Here is a 16,523-nt window from a genome sequence, read left to right on the forward strand (position 1 = left end):
AAGAACACGGCTCACTGCAGGCTTGACCTCCTAGGCTCCAGTGATCTTCTCACCTCAGCTCCCCCAAGTAGCTGGGACTACAGCCACGTACCACCACACCCGGCTAATTTTTGTATTTTTTGTCGTGACGGGATTTCACCATGTTGCCCAGGCTGGTCTTGAACTCCTGATCTCAAGTGATCCACCTTCCTAGGCTTCTCAAAGTGCTGGGATTACAGGTGTGAGCCCACCGTGCCTAGTGAAAAAACAATTTTTTTTTTTTTTTTAAGAGATAAGGTCTTAGTGTGTTGCCCAGGCTGGTTTCTCATTCCCGGCCTCAAGTGATCCTCCTGCCTTGACCTCCCAAAGTGCTGGGATTATGGGCATGAGCCACTGTGCCCAGCCTAAAGTTGCTATTTTTCCCATGATGTTTATCTTGGTGGTGCTTATGAAATGGCAACTATGGCATTCCTCCTCCTTGTGCATGCCTGCGTGGTGTGCCCTCGGCATGTGCTTACAAGGTTTATTGGGTGATCCAACGCTAGCCGCAAGAGCTATTATTAGCCCCCTTTTACAGCTGGGAAAACAGACTCAGAGGAGTGGAGAACTTGCTGAAGATTTGTTAAGTGTCAGAGCCAAATATACACTTGGATTATCCTGACTCCAAAGCCGGAGCCCTGCTGGTCAGTCGGTGACACTGGGCAACCACAGGGATCCCCCTCAATCCTACGGAAAGCTGTCTACTGTCTTTCATCTCAGAGTGTTGACGGCTCAAAGCTTAGGAGGCTGGAGCTGAGTTCAATAAATGAGCGTGATGAATAGGAGAAAAGCACCATTAAAGCCCTCTAGACAAGAACCACTTTGGATCCCCTCCATGGGTCCCTGGGTTATAGGAGAAGCAGAAAAGCAGATAAGATTCCATTCTGAGCCTCTGCACTTGCCCTGTGTGAGATAGCCACAAGTAATGTTTTGTCCTCACCTCATTAGCAACAAATGGCCACTCTCAGGGGATTATAAAAAGAAATAACAGCCAGGCTTTATCAGCTTGGGGCTCTTGGCTAAGTCCTTTCTAAGCTTAAGACAACTCTGCGGGTGGAGTGATCCAAACACTTTCTCCACTTTGCAAGTTCCCACACTCAGCTGTATCCTTCTGCCTGAGATTGGCAGCCCCCTGGGGGCTGGTTTCTGCTCACCCAACTCCCCTGAGGCTGCTCCCCAGTAGAGGCAGAGAGAGGAAGGGCACTGATGTCCTCAGGGCCCCTGCAATAGGTCAGGACCTGGGTTCACTGCTCCATCAATCCCACATTGCTCGGCCCTCACTAGCACCACACAGGGTGGGTGGCAGCCTCCCCATTTGATCGATGAGGAAATCTCAGCACACCTACTTGGCCCCAGAACTGAAAGTCAAACCTGGGGACCCAGCTTGGCTGCCCTCTGAATGTTACTCTTCCCTCCGAGGTAGTGTGGTATAGATAGTGTAGTATTCTTGTCCCCATATAACAGAAGAGGAAACTGAGGCCCCCAGAAGGCTAAGGGACTAGCATAGGCCTTGTGTCTTAGCCTGTTAAGGCTGCTATATCAAAATACCATAGACTGGGTGGCTTTTAAACAGATATTTGTTTCTCGCAGTTCTGGAGGCTGGGAAGTCCAAGATCAAGCTTGGTGTCTGGTGACGGCCTAGTAGTGCCTTCTCGCTGCGTCTCACGTGGTGGAAGGGACCTGCTAGCTCTCTGGGTCTCTCCCCCCATGAGGATTGAACCCCCATGATCTCGTCACCTCCCAAAGGCCCTACCTCCTAATATCATCACTTTAGGGGTGAGGATTCCAGCATATGAATTTGAGGGAGACATGAGCATTCAGACCATGACACCTTGTAATCAGAAAGGGGTTAAATATCCTTGGTTGAATATCCTGTCCTGCCGATTCAGAATCACTGCTGTCTATAACCTCTTCCCTAGATCACTATTTTAGATGATGATGATGATGATAAAGATGATATTAATGGCAATTACTAAGCTCTTAACTGTGCTATGGGTAATTTTAAGCTCTTTCTGAATCCAGTGTCTTTTAATCATCTTCATGCCCTTGAAAGGTATGGATTTTTGTCGATTTCCCTGGTGAGGAAACGGGCCCTGGGGACAGAGGTGATAGGGTGGAGCCAAGAAGTAATTCCCAGCTGTTTCCCTGCAGAGGCAGTGCTGCTACAAACATATCTCCAGGAAGGGGTACAGCCAAATGCTTCTCTGTCTCTTGTGGGTTTTGCAGTGGCTGTCAGCTATGTGTCTGGCCTGGTTGGGAATGAGGGGGGACTGTGTGTAGGAATGAATGGCTCTGTCTGACTCAGTCTTTACAGAGGTGCTAGGAGTATCTGTTTGGTGCTCTGACTAATCATGAAAAGTTCACGTTTTTATTTTTATTTTTGGTACCCATGGTGCATTACAGGGAGGGAGACAGCAAAGGAGATTTATTTTTTAAAAAATAGTAAATATTGGCCAGGCACAGTGGTTCACAGCTATAATCTCAGCACTTTGGGAGGCAGAGGCAGGCAGATCATCTGAGCTCAGGAGTTCGAGACCAGCCTGGCCAATGTAGTGAAACCCCATCTCTACTAAAAATACAAAAACTTAGCCAGGCATGGTGGTGGGCGACTATAATCCCAGCTACTTGGGAGGCTGAGGCAGGAGAATCGCTTGAACCTGGGAGGCAGAGGTTGCAGTGAGCCAAGATTGCCCCACTGCACTCCAGCCTGGGCAACAACAGCAAAACTCCGTCTCAAAAAAAAAAAAAAAGTAAATATTAAATTGAAAAAGGGACATACTTAAGGGAGTGAACTTGAAAAGCCCCAGCTGACACTTGGCAACACCTTCCTTGTTTGTTTTGGGCTTTTTTGAGACAGGGTCTCACTCTGTTGCCCAGGCTGGAGTGTAGTGGTGTGATCTCTGCTCACCTGAGCCTCAGCCTCTCCAGGCTCAGGTGATCCTCCCACCTCAGCCTCCAGAGTAGCTGCATACAGGCATGCACCAGTACAACTGGCTAATTTTTGTATTTTTTGTAGAGATGAGGTTTTGCTATGTTGTTCAGGCTGGCCTTGAACTCCTGAGCTCAAGTGATCCACCCACCTCGGCTTCCCACAGTGCTGGGATTATAGGCGTGAGCCACAGTGCCTGGCCAGCACCTTCCTTGTTAAATTGCATGTGTCAGCCACCTCCCTCGGTGTCCTTCCAGCCTCTGGGGAGTCTGGCTCCCCATTCTCTTGTTTATCCAACAGTATTTTTTTGTGAGACAAGGCCTTGCCCTGTTGCCCAGGCTGGAGTGGAGTGGCACACTCATAGCTCACTCCAGCCTCCAACTCCTGGGCTCAGGTGATCCTCCCCTCTCAGCCTCCCAAGTAGCTGGGACCACAGGTGCAGATCATCACACCTGGCTAATTTTTTGATTTTTTGTAGAGATGGGGTCTCATTATGTTGCCCAGGCTGGTCTCAAACTCCTGGCCTCAAGCAGTCCTCCTGCCTCGGCCTCCCAAAGTGCTGGAATTACAGATGTAACCCACCACGCCCGGTCATTCTAACAATATTGATTATTAGATGTTGCCCTAGACACAGCCTACTGCGTGTATGTGTAAATATGAATTGAATCATCCCACAAGTAGCTGCTAAGAAGAGGAGGTCCAGGGAGTGGGGAAGTGTAGCCCTGGGTGCCTTGGGAGGACAGGGGAGGCCTCCTTGGAAGGTGAAGTGTAGGCTTGACTAGGGAACTTGATATAGATTCTATGAGGCTGCTGGGGCTGGAGCAGAGAGAAGGGGCAGAATGTAGGAGGTAGGAGTGGAGGCCCAAGAGGGAGCGCTTTGGTTTTCCTGTCTCCCAAACCCCTTCACTGGCCAGTTCTGCTTTCATGTTTTTATTTATTATATTTTTTTTGGAGACAGAGTTTCACTCTGTCACCCAAGCTAGAGTGCAGTGGCACAGTAATAGCTCCCTGTAACCTCGAACTCCTAGGCTCAAGCAATTTTCCTGCCTCAGCCTTCCAAATAGCTGGGGCTACAGGCACACACCTCCATGCCCAGCTAATTAAAAAACAATTTTTTTTTCATAGAGATAGGGGTCTCACTTTGAATCTCAAACTCCTCGCCTCAAGCAATCCTTCTGCCTCCGCCTCCCAAAGCACTGGGATTACAGGCATGAGCTCCTATGCCTAGCCCAGTTCTGCTTTTAAAATACCAGGGCTTCCTGTAGGTTTGGAAAATACCTGTTGGGTTGCAGCACAGGCTCTCAAAGTATCTCTTCTTACTCAGCATCTCATCCTAACCAACTCTGCCAGGAGAGTAGAGTGGGGAGATGAAGGCTGGAGAAAGAGAAGGGCCCTCACTTACAGAGTGGCTTAGGGCATGGGCTCTGGAGCTGGGTTCAACTCCCAGCTCTGTCCCGGCTATTACTTTGTGCCTCAGTTTCCTCATTTGTCCCGTGAGGATGATGACTGTGCCTACTCCAGTTGTTATAAGGGTAATTTGGTCAGTGTGTAGGGACACGGTACATGGACAGGACAAGTTCAACAGGCATTAGCAGTCAGCTACCGAGGACCCACCGTCAAGGGCCATGCAGTGGCGACGTTCACAGTCACATCACAGAAGATCCAGAACATCTGGCATGTGCCTCCGTGCGGGGCATTAGGTAGAGAGCCACTTTTCTACAGGCAATGGAGGCTGAGACCTTTCTTCTTTACTAGCCCAGGGGTATTGATGGCCCTGCAGAGGCGGGTTTTGATTACCTCTCACTGGATCCCCCAGCAGCCTGTTACCAGAAAGAAGGGCAGACGCAGGGAGCCTGGGTCTGTGCTCAGTCCCCGCTGGGTTTTCTCCTTTTATGGTCAGCCTGCAGTGCTCTGGCTCCCTAGCCAGAATCCACCAGCTTGTGTTTGGCCTTGGGCCGAAATAGCTGGTCTGTGGGGAGCTGGGTACCTCCTGGGAGTCCTCAGGCCCACAGCGGGGGAGGAACCGCTGAAGCCCTTTATCTTCTCAGGAAACGTGCCTGGGGCCTTGCACATCCAAGGCTGGGTGGGGAGTCTGGGGAGGAGGAAGGGAGAGAGGCACGTTTAAGGATGGGGTGTGAGGTGACATGAGCCCCAGGGATCTGGGCTGGGAAGCTCAGCCCCAGGTGGGTCCCGATGACGGCGGCCCCAGCTCCATCCTTCCCAGCCTCCACGAAGGCTCGGTACTGTGTCCCTGCCCACTTCGGAGCTTCTGTCCCAGGCCCTCTGCTTGGGATGCTCTGCCTCGACCTCTCCCCAGGAGATTCTTTCACATTTTTCTTAATGCTGTTCAGTGGTCACCTCTGCCATGAAGGCTTCCTGTCTTGCTCAGGTGGTGTCAAACAAACAAACAAACAAAAAACTTCACGTCTATAGCACTTGGGTTCACATCCATCATAGCATTGCTCATCTCTTACAGTCATTTCTTTGCCCATCTGACCCCCACCCTGGGTCATGAACTTCTCAAAAGCAAGGATAAGCAAGTCACGAAGCCCGGTGCATTGGCTTCAGCTTGTAATTTCAGTTACTTGGGAGGCGAAGGCGAAAGGATCACTTGAGGCCAGGAGTTTGAGACCAGCCTGGGTAATATAGTAAGGCCCTGTCTCTACAAAAAAAATGAAAAAAAAAAAAAAAACCATTAGCCAGGCGTAGTGGCATACACCTGTAGTCCCAACTGCTCAGGAGGCTGAGACAGGAGGATCTGTTAGCCCAGGAGTTCCAGACTGCAGTGAGCTATGATCGTGCTACTGCACTCCAGCCTGGGCATCAGAGTGACACCTCATCTCTTAAAAAAGAAAGGAAAAAAAAAAGCAGATCTTATTGACTTTTGTGCTTTCAGTACCTGGCTCAGGACTTGTTTGTTGAGTGAATATGTGAACACGTGAATATGCATTTTCCATTGCTTCTACCTCGGTTGCCTCTCTGAGCCAGAGAGCAATTCAAAGTAACAAGCATTTCCTGAGCACCTACTGTGTGTCAGGCATTGTTCCTTGTACCCGGGATCAGGTACAGCCCTTGACCTTCAGGAGCTCATTGGTTCATGGGAAAAGCGTTAAAAACAAACAATTTTGTAATTGTTGGAAACCTAATAGACCTGCGTGAAGTGGAAGAAGTCAGATTTATAACGATTCAGAGGTGGTATAAAATGAACATCTTTTTAAGAAAGCTTTATGCAGTATAATTTAAATAAATTCATTTTAAGGATACAATTCACACCTAAATTACATTGCAGCTATGTCTGCATAACTGTCTAAATTCACTAGTAGTTTACATGGTTATGCAGCCATCGCTGCAATATAATTTTATATTTCTATCATCCCCCAAAGAAATCTTGTGCACATTTTTTTTGTCACTCCATATTCCGACCCGCAGCTCCTGGCAGCCACGAATTCACAAATCTACTTTGTGTCTCTATGGATTTGCCTATTCTGGACATTTCATATAAATGGAATCATATGTGACCTTTTGTGGCTGGCTTCTTTTTTTTTTTTTTTTTTTTTTTTTTTTGGAGACAGAGTCTTGCTCTGTCGCCCAGGCTGGAGTGCAGTGGTGCAGCCTCGGCTCACCACAACCTCTGCCTCCTGGGTTCAAGTGATTCTCCTGCCTCAGCCTCCCGAGTAGCTGGGACTATAGGCACGTGCCACCATACCTGGCTAATTTTTGTATTTTTAGTAGAGACGGGGTTTCACTATGTTGGCCAGGCTGGTCTTGAACTCCTGACCTCGTGATCTGCCCACCTCAGCCTCCCGAAGTGCTGGGATTACAGGTGTGAGCCACCGCGCCCACCCGGCTAGCTTCTTTCACTTAGTATAATGTTGTCAGGGTTCATCCACGTTGTATCATGGATTCGTACTATTTATATATTTTTCAAGACAGGGTCTGTCTCTATCACCCCGGCTGGAGTACCGTGGCACAATCTTGGCTTACTACAACCTCCACCTCCTGGGCTCAAGCCATTGTCCCACCTCAGCCTCTTGAGTAGCTGAGACCACAGGGATGTACCACTATGCCCGGCTAATGTTTGCATTTTTTTTGTAGAGACAGAGTTTCACCACATTGCCCAGGCTGGTTTCGGACTCCTGGGCTCAAGCAATCCACCTGCCTCAGCTTCCCAAAGTGCTGGAATTTCAGGCATGAGCCATGGCGCCCGGCCATAACATCCTTTCTTTTCATGGCTGAATACTATCCCACTGTCTGGGTAGACCACATTTTGTTTATCCATTTACCCATTGATGAACATTAGGTTGTTTCTATTTTTTGGATATTATGAATAATGTAAAGTCCATAATTTTTACCAATATGGAAAAGAAAAACAAGAAAAACTCTGAATGCCATATCATGGATAGATGGCCTATTATCATTCCATATCATCTGTACCTTTTTCCACCAAAATGTTTTGAGACATTTGTTAAGTAAGGATCACAATGACAATAATTACCAAAATGGAGAGAACCTGTGGACCGTGGGAGCCACTAGGCCACGTGACACTCACATTTATAGAATTAGAGAAAGGCACTCTAATTTTTCTCAAAGCACTTTTCCTCCATCTGCTGAAAGATTATTACAATAAATACACACATCTACAATGAGCAATGCAAATAGTTTCTCCATAGAGTTATGCAGTCTACAACATGCACTACTGTCCATGGCCATCATGCAGGTAGGCGATCAAGTGGAACGGTCTCCAACTCAGCTCTAGAAAAGTGCAGAGTTATAGGTGGTATCATGGAAGAGTTGACTCCCAAGATGATGTTTCAAATACAGATTAGGTTATATACCCAAAGAACTGAAAAGGTACTCAAACTAAAGCTTGTACAGGAACGTTCATAGCAGCACTATGCAGAATAGCCAAAAGGTGGAAATAACTCAAACGTCTGTCAATTGTTGAATGGATAAACAAAATATGATCTATCCATACAATGTGATATGACTCAGCCACAAATAGGCATAAAGTCTGGGACCTGCTACAACATGGATGAACTTCAGCCACATGCCAAGTGAAAGAAGTCAGACACAAAAGGCCACACATGTGATAATTCCATTTATGCAAAAATATCTAGAATAGGTAAGTCCATAGAGAGAGAAAGCAAATTGGTGGCTGCCAGGGCTTATGGGGGAGTGACTGCTTAATGGGTAGAGGGTTTCATTTGGGGGTGACAGAATATTTTAGAACTAGATAAAGGTGGTAGTTATGTAACATTGTGAATGTACTAAATGCCCCTGAATTATGCACTTTATTTATTTTTTTATTTTCGTTACTATTTTTTGAGATGGAGTCTCCCTCTGTCACCCAGGCTGGAATGCAGTGGCACGATCTCAGCTCACTGCAACCTCCACCTCCCCGGTTCATGCGAGTCTCCTGCCTCAGCCTCCTGAGTAGCTGGGATTACAGGTGTGCACCACCACACCCAGCTAATTTTTGTATTTTTGGTAGAGACGGGGTTTTGCCATGTTGGTCTCAAACTCCTGACTTTAGGAGATCCAGCTGCCTCGGCCTCCCAAAGTGCTGGGATTACAGGCATAAGCCACCACATATTCACTTTAAAATGGTTCATTTTATGTAGTGTAAATTTTACCTCAATGGAAGAAAAAGAGAGAGAGAGAGAGAATGGATTAGGCCAGAGGAGAGGTGGTGGTGGGTGCACTGGGCAGAAGAAATCGGCTTTGCAAAGCAAGGAAAGAGTGAAACTGCTTTGTACGGCGGAAAACACTGCTTTTGAGTCCAACACAAGCTCAGGCTTGGGGAAGGAATCAGATAAAAAGTTCCAGGATCTCAGAGTTCCCTGTGCTCCACATGGGTTGGCAGACAGCACCCACATGGAGTCCTTCTGCTCGTAACCAGCACCCTGCAAGCTTCCCACGCCTAGAAGTGGTATGTTTCCGATGGGAACGTCAGGCCAGAGGTCTCCCAGCAGCCCCCAGCTCGTAGCCGCGCTGGCAGCTCCCAGGCCTTCTCCTGGAGCCCGCTCCCTCTCCTGGGGGGCCTGTGAGCATCTGAGCCCATAAATCTCTCCTGCTCTGGGCCTAGGATTCACAAGGCTGCCAGGAAAGCTTGACTCTCTCCCTGAAGTAGTGGATCAACATAGCCCATCTGTCTGTCCATCTCAAAATCTTTCCTTAAGATAGTGGAGGTTGTCTGGGCTGGTCCCAGGAGGTTCTCTCTGCCTGGGTTCCAATCACAGCGCACCTGGTTCTTCTATCCTTCAGCCTCTTTTAAAAAATCACTTTTTAGTACTTTGGGAGGCTGAGGCGGGCAGATCACCTGAGGTCAGGAGTTCAAGACCAGCCTGGCCAACATGGTGAAACCCTGTCTCTACAAAAAATACAAAAATTAGCCGGGCGTGGTGGCACGCACCTGTAGTCCCAGCTACTTGGGGGTCTGAGGTGGAAGAATTGCTTGAACCCAGGAGGCAGAGGTTGCAGTGAGCCAAGATCAAGCCACTGCACTCCAGCCTGGGTGATAGAGCGAGACTCCATCTCAGAAAAAAAAATAATTAAACTGGTTTCCCATTTTGCTCTGTCCTGGAGTGAATTTCTCCCCCTAAGTGGAAGCTAAAGACACAGATGTCTGTCTGTCTCCAGAGTATAATGGAAAGATTAAAGTTTGATTGTTTTTTTCCTGTTTTTTTTTTTCTTTGAGATGGGGACTTGCTCTGTTGCCCAGGCTGGAGGGCAGTGGCGCAATCTCAACTCACTGCAACCTCCATCTCCCGGGTTCAAGCGATTCTCCTGCCTTAGCCTCCCGAGTAGCTGGGATTACAGGTGCCTGCCACCATGCCTAGCTAATTTTTTGTATTTTTAGTAGAGATGGGTTTCACCATGTTGCCCAGGCTGGTTTCGAACTCCTGACCTCAGGTGATCCACCCACCTCAGACTCCCAAAGTGCTGGGATTACAGGGGTAAGCCACCACGCCCGGCCTCCTTTGTCTTATAAATAGGGACACCATTGATTTAGGTCTCACTCCAAGCCAGGATGACCTCATCTCAACATCCTTCCCTTAATTACATCTGCAAGACCCTTATTCTAAATAAAATCACAGGTGGGATACAGTGGCTCACGCCTGTAATCCCAGCACTTTGGGAGGCCGAGGCAGGTGGGTCACTTGAGCCCAGGAGTGTGAAACCAGCCTGGGCAACATAGCAAGACCCAATCTCTACAAAAAATACAAAAATTAGCCGGGCATGCTGGCATGTGCCTATAGTCCCAGCTACAGGGGAGGCCGAAGAGGGAGGATTGCTTGAGCCTGGGAGGTTGAGGTTGCAGTGAGCTGAGATCACACCACGGTACACCCGCCTGGGCGACAAAGTGAGACCCCATCTCAATCAATTGATTAGTCAGTAACATCGCAGTCTGAGGTTCTGAGTGAACATATCTTTTGGGAGTCACAGTTCAACCCACCCCAGTGACCTTGGGCAAGTTGCCTCACTTCTGAACCTCACTCTCCTTATTTGTAAAATGGAGGCAATGCCAGAGCCACCCCAGGGGCTGCTGAGAGAATTCAGTGGGTCACTTCAACACAGAAGGAGTTCAGCATACGCCTGCAGTGAAGTGAGTGCTCGGGAGATCAGAGCGGTTAGTGGGATCGTAATGCAGTGGCTCTTTCTTTTCTGTCTTTTTTAAGCTTTGTGGTTATGATGGTTTCCTGAAGAACAATACCGACTCTTTTTCTATTGAGCATTTTTGGCGGGATGAGGAAAAGATTGTATGTGTTCATAGCACAAACATAACCCGGATAGAAGTAGAATCAGTGAAAGCAGGTCTTCCTTCTGTCCCTTTTCTCAGTACTTCAGGCTCAGGCCTGTTTGTTGGTTTTTGTTTGTTTGTTTGTTTTGTTTTGTTTTTGGAGTCTTGCTCTGTTGCCCAGGCTGGAGTATAGTGGCGTGATCTCAGCTCACTGCAACCTCCACCTCCTGGGTTTAAGCAATTCTCCTGCCTCAGCCTCCGGAGTACCTTGGATTACAGGTGCCTGCCACCATGCCCGGCTAATTTTTGTATTTTTAGTAGAGACAGGGTTTCACCATGTTGGCCAGGCTGGTCTTGAACTCCTGACCTCAAGTGATCTGCCCGCCTCAGCCTTCCAAAGTTCTGGGATTATAGGTGTGAGCCACCACGACCATCCCAGGTCTGTTTTTAGAGATAGGGTCTCACTCCATTGCCCAGGCTGGAGTGCAGTGGTGTAATCACAGCTCACTGCAACCTGGAACTCCTTGGCTCAAGGGATCTACTGTCTCAGCCTCCCAAGTAGCTGGGACAAGGGGTACATCCATCACACATAGCTAATTAAAAAAATTTTTTTTTCATAGAGACTGGGTCTTGCTATGTTGTCCAGGCTGGTCTGGAACTCCTGGCCTCAAGTGATCCTCCCATCTCAGCCTCCCAAAGTGTTGGGATTACAGGCATGAACCACTGCATCCTGCCTATATATTATCTGTCTTTTTAAAACACAAAAGGTATAACACTATGCTACCTCATCTTTTATTTTTAGCTTAATGTATTTTGGATATTTTTCTGTGTCCATCCATAAAGCTCTGCTTGGTTCTTTTCAATGGCTGCCTGTTTTATTTATGTATTTATTTTTTATTTGTTTTTGAAACAGAATCTCGCTCTGTCGCCCAGCCTGGTGTGCAGTGGCACGATCTCGGCTCACTGCAACCTCCGCCTCCCGAGTTCAAGCAATTTTCCTGCCTCAGCCTTCTGAGTAGCTGGGATTACAAACGTGTGCCATGGCACCCAGCTAATTTTTGTATTTTTAGTGGAAATGGGATTTCACCATGTTAGCCAGGCTGGTCTGGAACTCCTGAACTCAAGTGATCCACCCTCCTTGGCCTCCCAAAGTGGTGAGATTACAGGCATGAGCCACTGCGCCTGGCCTGCCTATTTTTAAATGTGCCATTATATAAACACACCAGAATTGAAACCCCAGAGTTGACTAGTCTTTAGGCCTTTTGTCTTGAGGATTTCGTTCAACCAGGCCACCCAAACATCAATCTATAATCCGAGGGAAGAGAGAGAGAACTGATTGGAGTTGGGCATAGAATCTGAGGAACGTGCCCACCTCCAATCAGTTCTCCCTTAAGATTACAGATGGAAGAAAGAGTCATCTCTTTCACCTTGCCTTCTTCAGTCCCATCCATCATCCCATTCATATTCCCATCCATCCATCCATCCATCCATCCAACTCATTTAACCACCTATACACTCTGTCCTCCCTCCCATTCACCCACCCATCCACTCTCTCATCCACCCACTCATCCTTCCCTCCTCCATCCAACCTTCCATCCACCCAGCCATGCACCCACCCACCTACCCATCTACACACCCTTCCCTCCTTTCTTTTTTCTTTCTTCCTGTCTTTCCATCCATGCTTTCTTCCTTCTTTCCATCCATCTATTCGTCCATCTACCCACCCACCCACTCATCCATTTGTCTTCCTGTCTCTTTACCTATCCATCTATTCATCCTTCCATCCAGCCATCTATCTACCTATTCACCCAACCTCCCATCCATTTATCCTCCCATCCATTTACCTATCCATCCATTCTTCCATCCACCCATCCTTTCTTCCTTCCTTCTTTCCTTTCTTCCTTCCTTCCACTCACTTACCCATCCACCTCTTCTTCCATCCTCCCATCCATCTACTCATCTATACATCCATCCATCCATCTACTCATCCATCCATCCATCTTCCCACCCATCTGCCCATCCACCCACCCACCTACTCACCTACTCATCTGCCTATCCACCCTCCCATCCATCTGTCTATTCATCCATCCACCCACCCATCCATCTACCTACCCATCTACTCACCCTTCCATTTACCCATCTACACTTCCTTCCTTCCTTTCTTCCTTCCTTCCATGCACTCATCTTCCCATCCATCTACTCATCCATCCATCTAACAAGCATCCATCTAACAAGCATAATTCAGCACCTACCATCTATCTGCCAGTACTAGAGATACAATGTTAAACCAAGCCTAGGAGATTTTTGATGAAATGAAGCTTGTGAGAGCTGAGCACTGAACTAGTAGGACTGAAGCCAGGGAGTGGATTTAAGAAATGCTTGTTGCTGTGAAATTGTCTACCAGCAGATATGATGCTGGGATTTCTACATTGTTAGGTGACCATTGAAAGTGTTGGTAACTGTTCTCAGATCTCTCTTTGGGAAGGAAATGAGTCTTCAGAGCCTGGCTCCACCTCAGAGGCCTCTGTAAGAGTAGAAGATGATGGGTAATGTCTGCTTAATCACGTCTAGTTCTTTTATGACCTCTGTATCTTTTGGGTTTTTCTGGTGGTAAACAAGAGAGACTGACTCTGTCATCTAGTAGAGGAAAGGGATTTGTAGGGGAGTATGGAGGAGCTCACAGATGTAGCGGGAACACTGGGAATCAGGCTAGGTAAATGATAGAAACTGGGCTGCTTAGGCCCAGGGGCAGAAAGGAAGTCTGCCTCAGGGCTCTGTCCACCTGCTGTGCTTCCCTGTCCTTGACTGAGCTTGGAGTTTTAGGCCAGAGAGTCTGACCAATGCAGCCTGGAGCACATTCTTACCTCTTTGTTGAAGGTACTTGTGAGGCAGTCCCACTAAGACTGTACATGATGGCAGGGGTGATGGGGGAAACCTCAAGGACCACAGGATGCTTCCGGAAGAAGAGGAAATGGATGCTGGATTTACAAAAAAACACAAATGTGCACAATACTATATTACAGATGAAGGAACTGAGGCATGGAGTTTAAGAATATTTGCCCAAGGCCACAGAGCGGAGAAGTGGCTAAGTGGGACCCCGATCTGTATAGATCCAACATCTGCGTTTGGTCTCTAACCTAATCTGGGTGGGGTGGGCCTCCCGGGACACCTCCAGAGCTAATGTGGCTGGATACTAATGACTCCTGGATCAGTCAGGCTCCAGCATCTTTCTGGGGCTGCCTCTGGGACTTTGGGGCTGCCCTTTTGGCTTTGGTCTTGGCCCCTGTGGCCTGGGCAATGAGCCCAGCTGACCTGTTGTCACTTCCAATGAGGCCAGCATGGAGAAGTTTTAGAATGGGAGGGCCCTGGGAGGAGCCAAGTCCAGACCCTTAGCTCAGAGCTCATTTTAATTCATGGCTCTTTTTTCTTTCTGTTTGCAGATCGGGAGGACCAGTCCATTCTATGCACGTAAGTGGAACTGCTTTTTATTGTTTTTGTTTGTTGTTGTTGTTGTTGTTTTTAATCTGGAGTCGAGATCCAACCTATGAAAGAAAAGATCCATGAGTGCAGAGATCTTTGATTTGTTCATGGTTCCGAGTGCCTCTCTTTATACCTGGCACAGTGTAGATGCTCATTAAACATTTGTGATATATGGTCTTCTGTGGAGGCAGGCAAACTTAAACTCTTAATGACACCTGGTATCATTTGGTTCCATACCTCTCCTCCTTCAAAAAAACTAGCATTTATTGAACATGTACTCTGTGCCAGGACTTGAACTACAGATTTTATATGCAGAACCTAATCTAATTGCATAACAGCCATCTGCGTTGATAGGGAAGATGTTAAACTATCACTTTAATATTTCACATTTATCAAGCCACAAACACATCAGTGCCATATTTGGTGATTGGTGTCACTGTTTCTTTGAAGACCTAGGTACACAGGCAGAAGATAGTAACTCAATTTTAGAATCATTCAGAGAGTTTTCACTATTGTATTTATATGCAAGTAACATGTATTAATATATATTGTTGATTCATTGACATTGAACTCACAGCCAGCAGCTCTGTGGCTGATGCCTGGATGAAGTTTATCTGATGTGTATTTCTTACATAATGGATATCACAACCTTATTGTGCTTGGAAACATGAGCCAACACTTGAGCATTATGCTGGGGACATTTTAGTATGTGTGCTGCCAAAGGGAGCACATCTGAGGGGACATTTTAAACTGCAAAATAACTAACAAAAAGCCACAAAAATACAAAAAAAGGTGGCACTAAATACACTACAAAAAGGACACTTGTTTATAGTATGAGAGTTGAAACTGGAAGGTAGAGCATTCCCCTGTTCAACCTGAGCTGGGAACGTGTGCATTGTGGGAATCAAATTTTCCTTGCTCTGCACATGTTCACAAATGACCACAAAAGTGCCATGAATATTGATTTTGGGGTTATAAATAACTTTCAGCAGGTTGGTGAATTTGCAAATATGGAATATGTAAATAATGAGGATAGACTGTGCATATATATATATACATAATATATCATATGTATTATATTTAATATGTTTATATTTATATATATATATATTTGAAGGTCTGGAAGCAACTAAAGCTATAATCAACAGAGGTTATTTAAATAAAATACAGCATTTCCAGGTAGCCACTACAAAGAGTGAGGCTGATCTATTTATGCTCAGAGAGAACGCTCTTTATAGATATACTGTTGAGTGGAAAACACAAGGGCAAACCAGCATATACATAATGTAACCATGTGTGTCTTTAAAAAGAGCAGGAATGCATGGACGTGCATATGTTTCCTATTTGCATGAAATTATCTGGAAGGACAATTAAAAACTAGTAATAAGAATTGCAGATGGTGATGGATGGTAGGATGGCAATGAACTGTATCGAGAGAAGGTTGAAACAGTTAATAAGTTTGGTGTTGATACAGATAGAAAACCTGGAAACAATAAAACAAAGGCAATTATAAACTCCAGGAAAAACCAAAAGTTGGGATGGGAGGAGAAGTAATCACATTGGACTAAGGAGCCCAGCTGTGCAAGTCTGGAGTATTTATCTAACCAGATTAACTACCTGTGATGGAATTGGCTCTGTAGGGAAAGGGAAGAGGATTAGATGGGAACTGAATTCTCATATTCCATGGTAGGACGTAAACATTTGATGTTTGACAATGAATAGTCTGGATCTAGGGATATAATGCTACCTAGATATGTGGATATAAATGCTAAAACAACCTGCTGATCTGGTTTCCTAGTTTTCTGGCTTCCGGGGGTCACCTGCATTCCTTGGCTTATGGTCCCTTCCTCCGTCTTTAAATCCTGCAGTATGGTATCTTCAAATCTCTTTCTCTGGTCCCCCTACCTCCCTCTTATAAGGCCCAGTACCTTTGTGGTTATATTAGCCCCACCTAGATGATCCAAGACAGTCTCCTCATCTCAAGCAAACATATTCACAGATTCTGAGGATAGGCCATGGACATTCTTGTGGGGGCTGTTTTTCAGCTGACCACAGAGGCATTTGATCCCCTAGGAGCCAAACCCATGTGTGAGCCACATGTCATCTCCCCAGAAACCAAAATAGTGTTGCTCAACTGCCCTCTGTTGAGTGAATGAATTAAGTGTGGTAACAGAGAGGTGCAGGAAAGAGTAGGACTTTCAGATGGCTTCCTAGCTATGTAGCTATGCACGGATCACTTGACCTCTCTGAGCTGAGCTTATGGAGCGGCTGTGAAGATGAAGAAGAGGCCATCCTGCTCTCATTTCCAGCACCCATGCCATCAGCAGGTGCTGTTTCACCTAAAACAGTGCTGTC

General features: G+C 46.7%; 1 protein-coding gene across 1 annotated transcript in view; it reads left to right on the forward strand.

Moving 5' to 3' along the window:
• Positions 1-16,523, forward strand: part of MYH11 (myosin heavy chain 11) — a 154,236-nt gene that overhangs the window by 42,634 nt on the left and 95,079 nt on the right. The window contains exon 4 of the mRNA XM_054533519.2: positions 14,129-14,156. Coding sequence (XP_054389494.1) covers positions 14,129-14,156 — 28 coding nt within the window. The remainder of the gene's footprint in view (positions 1-14,128; positions 14,157-16,523) is intronic.

The sequence above is a fragment of the Pongo abelii genome, chromosome 18 (genome assembly GCF_028885655.2).
Source record: "Pongo abelii isolate AG06213 chromosome 18, NHGRI_mPonAbe1-v2.0_pri, whole genome shotgun sequence".
Taxonomy (NCBI): domain Eukaryota; kingdom Metazoa; phylum Chordata; class Mammalia; order Primates; family Hominidae; genus Pongo; species Pongo abelii.